General features: G+C 31.5%; 1 protein-coding gene across 1 annotated transcript; it reads right to left on the bottom strand.

The window, feature by feature from the left end:
• Positions 1–246: 246 nt before the first annotated feature.
• LOC124886575 lies at positions 247–6325 on the bottom strand. The gene is made up of 2 exons (XM_047395402.1): positions 6280–6325; positions 247–773 (listed from the first exon to the last, which is right to left on the bottom strand). Exons 1-2 carry the CDS (start codon positions 6323–6325, stop codon positions 247–249), a joined length of 573 nt encoding a protein of 190 aa, XP_047251358.1.
• Between the last annotated feature and the right edge of the window lie 1409 nt (positions 6326–7734).

Below are 7734 nucleotides of genomic sequence, written 5' to 3'. Positions count from 1 at the left end.
TGCGTTGTAGCACTATCAAGAAGATGCACATCTCCATTACTCATCTTGGATCCAGTTGAAGATTGAAAAAAATTTATTATCTTCACAAAATAAAAATACATGATAAGAAAAATGAAATCTCACAATCTTATAATAAAACTTAAACACTTATTATTTTCTCTTGAAATGTAAAAACAATATAATGAAAAAACATGTTGAAAACAATATAATAAAAGAAAATTATTTCATCAATAACTTGATCAAGATTTAATTTTGGTCTCCAAAGAAGTCTTCAGTTTCCAAATGAGTTATATCATCAAGGCCATCGAAATCATCATCTTTCAAGATCAAGTTTGCCTCAACATTGTCATCATATTTTTGTGAAGGTCCTACCTCATCATCATTTTTGAAAGTCAAATATGACTCCATTCGGGCATTAGAAGAGGTCCCATCTTCATTTTTCTTTCTTTTGCAAGATCCTTGATAAAGACTAGCAAAAGACTTAGGCACCCGACATTCATTCTTCCAGTACTCTTTCATGCCACAACGATGACAATTACCTCTTGAAGGATTATTTAGGGGATCTATTTGGTTCTCCCTTCTTTGGTTACCACCACGACGATTATTATATCGTCCCCTGCTAGTGCCACATTCACGCATATTATTATGACCCCGATCTTGCTGTCTTTCAGGCTGGTCATGTGCTTGCACCCCATTTATTTCCGGTAGTGGAGCAGCTCTAGTGGGACGGACTTCCTGATTTTTTATCAAAAGTGCATTATGTTGCTCAGCCACTAGAAGGCATCAGATCAATTCAAAATACTTTTGAAAGCCTTTTTCGTGGTATTGCTGTTGTAATATCACATTTGAGGCATGAAAAGTAGTTAGTTTTTTTTCCATCATGTCCTCATCATTTATAGTTTCCCCACATAATTTTAATTGAGAAACAATCTTGAATACAACAAAAATATATTCAACAACAGTTTTAAAGTCTTGAAATCGTAAGTGCATTTACTCATAACGAGCTCTAGGCAGTACCATGGCCTTTAGGTGGTCATATCTTCCCTTCAAATCAGTCCACAATTCAAGTGGATCTTTCACAGTAAGGTATTCAACCTTCAGTCCTTCATCTAGATGATAAAGAAGGAAAATTATAGCCTTGGCCTTGTCCTGACTCGACGCTGCATTATCCTAGGTAATAGTAGCACTAAGACCCTTAGCAGCTAGGTGAATCTCAGCGCAAAAACCCATTACAAGTAATTCTTTTCGGAAATGTCAAGTGACACAAACTCAAGTGATACGAGTTGTATATATTTTATTCTCCTCGGATCCCTACTTTGTGAGAATAAACTGAATATGTTATTATTTTTGTTGTTGTTATTGTTGTATGGTTACTCTAAATAATTTCTTTGGATCGGTGATTCATGGTAAAATCTCTCATTATCTTCGTGCATTCTCCATCCATATTTACTTGTTCATACTACTAAAGAGAGATGTTCAATAATTTTTCTACCGTTGAAAAAATTAATGGACAATTATTTGTACGGTTAATTATATCCAATGCATTTTTCAAAACATTATATTTATTATATTCAAAGAATAATATAATAAAATTAGCCACGTTATTTATTATTTTTTAAAGTGAGTGTCAAGTCAATAATGAATAAGCTTTAGGACAGAGAAAGTAATAAGGTAGAATAAGATTGCATACACACTACCCTACCTAGATTTCATTTGTGAAAATTATAATTAATATATTATTATTATTATTATTATTATTATTATTATTATCTACGGCTAAACCTTTTTAAATTGTCGAATTTATAATTATGACATTTTCCCTACTCTAAGAAATAAATGACCAAATGGTTTTAAAAAGTTGACTCAATGATGTAAAAATTCTGATCAGACCCTTTTATTATCTTCATAATAACATTTACTATCATGGCCATGTTTATTACGGAATACATAATTTATATCATGTTATATTATATGTTCTCTATATTAATATTTTCACTATAATAATTAAAATCAATTGAAATAAACACCAATAGGGAGATATTTGTGTACAACTTGAACTCTATGCAAACTCACTATAGAGAAGTTCAACAACTTAATCATAGAGCCTATTAATTTTAGAGGCAGACTCAGCTGGAAGGGTAGGGGTGCACATGCAACTATATCTAAAAAAGGATCATATATTTAGTTTGTGCACCTTTACAACAAAAGTCAATTTAGTGCATTGATTTCATAGATGTCCTTTGTCCTTTTGTGCGATCATATAGTTTCTTGTCATTTTTTAAAAAATAATGCATATAAAATCATGCAATGAGTTTTGAACTTGAAACCAAAATGTATAAAGTACGTTATAGGGACCATCAAACCACAAATTAAGTTTTATTAATTGATCTTGGTTGATTTATACTTATTCGATACATTCAGTTTTATTTGTGTGTAATAATTTTTTTTTTGATGATGTGATGTCGGTGTCATATAACACTACTTTGATAAACATGCAACCTTAAAAGCTGAGTTCGTCTCAAATATAAGGAGATTAACCATTCATTTTTCATCTGATGTGAAACTATTTAAAGTTAAAAAAAAAATTATTTAATGTTTAATAAACTGATCAATTAATTTAATGTTAAATACATTCCAAATTCAGTTTTTGATAGCTCCAATATTTAATCAACCCTATGCTTCCTTCTACCTGTGAATACTAACCCATTACTTATTATAAAGCACCTTCATTATACACGCACGAACTTGTGTGCGGTATTACTTATTTAGTATTTGTTAAAATTACATGACGTGTTAAGTTTATTTTCTCTTCTTTTTTTTTTTATCTTTAAAAGGTAAAACATATATAAGAGAACTTACATTTCTAACCGACTATGATTCGTTGATATACTTCTAATAATACCTCATCTACACTAAGTCATAACTTATCATAAAGAATCAGTGTTATTTAAGTACGAATATCAGTTATCTGACTCTTGCCAAATATCAAATAACGCAACAAGTTTATTTTTCTTTTTTGATTCTTAGAAAGATAAAACACATAACAGAACTTTCATTTCTAACTAACTATGATTCTTTGATATAGTTCTAAGTAGAACGCCATTTGTACTAACTTAATCACTTATCATAAAGTGTCGTTGTTATATAAGTATGGACTTATATACAAGTTACAATATCTAGCGCTCGCCAATATTGTTATCAAATGATGTGGAAAGTTTATTTCCTCTTTTCTTATTTCAAATTAAAAAGGTAAAACATAGGAGACCTTCCATTTCTAACCAACTATATGATTCCTTGATATACGTCTAAATAGAATACCATTTGTACTAACTTATCACTTATCACAAAGCATTCTCGTTATATAAGTACGGACTTGTGTACGACATCAGTAATTTAGCACTCCCCAAACGTCAATGACGTGACAAATTTATTTTTCCTCTTTTATTTTAAAAAGGTAATATATAAGGGATCTTTCATTTCTAACTAACTATGATTTCTTGATATACTTCTAAGCAGAACATCATCTATAGTAACTCATCAGTTATCATAGTGCATCGTCATCATTACAAACTTGTGTACGGTATCAACTATCTAGTACTCATCAAAAATCAAATGGCGTGGCAAGTTTAGTTTTTCCTTTCTATCTTAAAAAGGTAATATAAGAGAACTTTCAGTTCCAACTATGATTCCGTGATATGCTTCAAATATATAATACCATATACAGATTTATTAACGGGTGTCAGTAATCTAACCCCCTTCAAATATCAAATGATATGACAAGTTAATTTTTCCTTTGTTATCTTATAAATAAAAATATATATAAGAGAGATTCTTTCTAACTAACTATGCGTTCTCTATATACTTCTAAACAGAACGTCATATGTACTAACTCATCATTTATCATAAAGCATCCTTATTATATATGTATAAGTACTGATTTGTGTCCGAGTATCAATAATCTAACACTCGCCAAGTATCAAATGACATGGCAACCCCCCCCCCCCTTACTGATATAGATTTGTATCCGGGTATCAATAATCTCGTCAAATATCAAATGACATGGCCAGCCCCCCTCCCCTGTTATATAGATTTATATCCATCCGGGTATCAATAATTTGACGCTCGCCAAATATCAAATGACATGACAACACACACCTGCCTCAACCCCCCCCCCCCCCCCCCCACAATTTATCTTTAAAAGGGAAAATATATAAGAGAGCTTTCACTTCTTGAACCTTATATAACCAAGCAGCCCATGCATTCTACTAACTATAGTAACATTTTTTTGTGAATAATGCCCTTTCCATAATATACATATATACACTGAATCCAATCAATAGATCCTAAAGTCCCTTTATATATTCCATATTATAATATACATAATGCACCCTATAATAGTACGCCATCACATATATAAAACATATCTTCCATATATATGTTGGGTTCATAGTAGATGAAAGAAGTGTGAATGGAAAAATGGAGAGTAAAAGAGTGGAGGGAAGGAAACACTAAAATGGAAAGTGTAATCTCAAATTGACAAGTTTACTATTTCTCCCACATTGGTGGAAGAAGAGAACTTGAGGGTGTTTATATTGAGAAACACTAACTCCACATTGATAGTGAGGCAAGAACTAGATGATGCCTCGCGTCGTCGTCGCACGCTTGGCTCGGCTTCGAATTTGGATGTGGATTTGAAAAACGATTGATCGATGAGATCTATTTTTTTGGACAAATTTTATTTGACAAAAATAAATAAATTCAATCCAAAAACAGTGTTTTGAAACTTCATTTATAAATGCATGCTGGTTCACTGGTTTGAACGAACTGGTGCCACTGTTTCATGAACTAGTGTACATTTTTGAACTGATGTAGCTGCAGAAGGTTGCACTGCTTCATGAACTGATGCACTGTTTTCGAACAGATGCTATAGAAAGTTTCAATTGTTCAACGAAAATACACACTGATTCACGAAGTGACATACCTATTTGGAACAGATGCACTGTTTAGGATAAACAAACATGCATTTTCAGGAAAAAGTCACACCTCTAAATTGAACCAATGCCACCTTTTCGAAGAGGCATGTTATGGCTATAAAAAACTACTTTCTTCCACAGGTTTTAGTATGAAATTTTCTGAATTAAAAAAAAACATGCTTTTTGCCATCAAAATACTCTGTGTGATTATAAAAACCGTTGAGTGTGTTCGTAGAATCCGACTATTTGAGGTACCACTATAGTTGGATTGTTGGCCATTTTATCCTGGGAGGAAAAATTCCACAACCTCGGGTACAGTGAGGGGAATTATTTCCTTAAGGAAACTCCGTGAATTCGGACGACTTGACCTATTCAATTTCTGTTTCATCTTTATTTTTCTGAAAAATAAATACACCTGTTGGAAAGGTCATTTTGATCTTGTGTTGAGGGTATTTGGTACTTCACTGTGTTCTTGTTTATACTTGGAACTCGAGTTGAAGTTGTTGTTGTAATATACAGATTCTGCATACCCAACTATATTGTGGGAAATAACAATATATATATATATATATATATATATATATATATATATATATATAAATACATACATCAAAATTTAAATGATGTGTCAAATTTATTTTCCATTTGGTATCTTATATCAAGGGGGAAATATATAAGAGAGTTGTCATTTGTTGGACATTAATTACCAACATCCCATGCATTCAACTTAACATTTTTTTTTTTTTAACTAATAATGCTCCTTTTCCATAATATAAGGTAATTATATCCTCCTTATAATACAATTCAATTGAGTTTACCTAGCACATTCCAATGTTGACATCATTTTGTTTTACATCTTTGTACTCTTTTCTTATATATTCTGCATTTTCATACCAACAATGAAAATCAAAATCCCAAGAAATTATAGGATTTGGAGCTTCTTCCCTAATTAATTCAACTAAATAATTAATTCCAAGATCAAACACACCAGCTCGTACAGTATCAAATCCTCTATTATACTATTTGATATGGTGGCACCTAAAAAAAATATTAATTGATATATCTCCATGGAATCAGGTGCAATATTCATCTTGTCTTTAAATAATCTGCAGCTAACAATTTTTTATGATTCAATTCAACAAACATAATTTTTAATTCCCTTCACTAATTCGTTACAAAATAGAATGAACAGTGACTTTTTTATTTTAACAATAGAAACTGTTTATTGATATATAATATTTTTATCTTTTTTGTAGGTCTACCAAAATAGAAGTTTAGTGCAGAGAAAGAAGAAGAAAAGAATTACCTGCAGTGAATTCAAAAGCAACAACCATAATGAGGACATCCCACATTGCTTATTGATCCAAGCTCTGATACATTGGTCTTGTGTGGTAGAATATAAAGTGAAAGTTAATCCTACTTTGAATGCATGTAAAAATTTTTATGGATCATTTTTGTCGATTTGCTTTGTGTTCCTGACAATTTCTTCAACTTTGTTCTTGAATTTTCTTAAAAAAATTTTGAGCTTATCGCACTAATTGGTGGACGCACCAATATTTTCTTAATTTGTTGAATCAGTCTCCATGAAAATGAAAAGGATTGAAACAACTGAAGGGGTTTTGAGAGACAATGAAGAGAGGAAGAGAAAGGCGATAGGATGATTGTATAGTGAAAGCAAAGGCAAATCCAGGATTTGAAGTCTGTGGGTGCATCAGTGTTTTCAAAGACGCGCATAAGCCTCAAAGTAAGACTCAAAATGTGTTGAGCGCTCTCCTCACTTAATGTGCAGCTTAAGTTCTAATTTCTGATACATACTTTCCTTTTCAATGAGACTTTCTAAGGAGACAAACACTAAACAATTGATATTTCACTTTATAAAAAAAATAATTTTTTTTGTTCATATATTTGTCATTCATGCTTATATTACTAGTCTTGGGCTAGACATATATTTATATCTTTTCTATTTTTATGCCTTTTTTCGTTAAATCTCACGTTTTATTTGTACTTTGTGCTTAAACACAATAGACCTTGAAGATTTTTTACACTTATTGCTTTTGATAATATTGTGGAGCACCAATATTATCTTAAGACGTTAAAAAAAAATTTGGTGTCGATTGAGAAATATTATCATATTCAATTGGTCGCTAAAGATATGAACAATATTGAAAAAATAAATATATAGAACAAATAAGAGTTTTAAGCTAATAACTTTACTTTCTTATAATATGAAGTTTACTTTTAACACTTTTAAACAATCAGTTGTGGTAGTTCAATGGTCAAGGTGGGTTCCCCTTGTGGACTGGTCCCCATTTCCCCAATTTTGTTGTTATAAATTTAGTAATAAGCCTTTAAATTTGAAGTACTGAAAATAAAAACTAAGGTATTGTGTGACCCGGGATCAATCCCTGGTCGTATGGATGGAAGGGTTGGCTTAAACCAGCGCACCAAAGTGCACTACCATTCATCTTAGGGTACATTATTATCTATATCCCAATTTCTCAAGGTATATACGCATATGTATAAACAATTTTTTTCGACGTTAACGGGTGCACGTGCACCCCACCTATACATGTGGGTCCGCCCCTGAGTGAAAGAGCTTCAAACACCTCTATTTATAGTAGAAAGAAATGTTAAGATTGAATATTTTAATGATATTTTTTGTGTATCAATGTTTATCTTAAGTTTGATCTTTCATGAGAATTATTTGTTCTTTCAGTCCTAAATACTAAACTTGTAGATGAGATAACCACATATTTCAATA

This window comes from Capsicum annuum, chromosome 8, assembly GCF_002878395.1.
Source record: "Capsicum annuum cultivar UCD-10X-F1 chromosome 8, UCD10Xv1.1, whole genome shotgun sequence".
Classification (NCBI taxonomy): Eukaryota; Viridiplantae; Streptophyta; class Magnoliopsida; order Solanales; family Solanaceae; genus Capsicum; species Capsicum annuum.
This window is presented reverse-complemented; position numbering and strand designations above follow the sequence as displayed.

Coding starts and splice junctions, on each gene's coding strand:
- LOC124886575 (XM_047395402.1), bottom strand. CDS start 6,325: ATGTGGGATGTCCTCATTATGGTTGTTGCTTTTGAATTCACTGCAG. Junction 774..6,279: donor TGCTTTTGAATTCACTGCAG/GTAATTCTTTTC, acceptor GATGCCTTCTAG/TGGCTGAGCAACATAATGCA.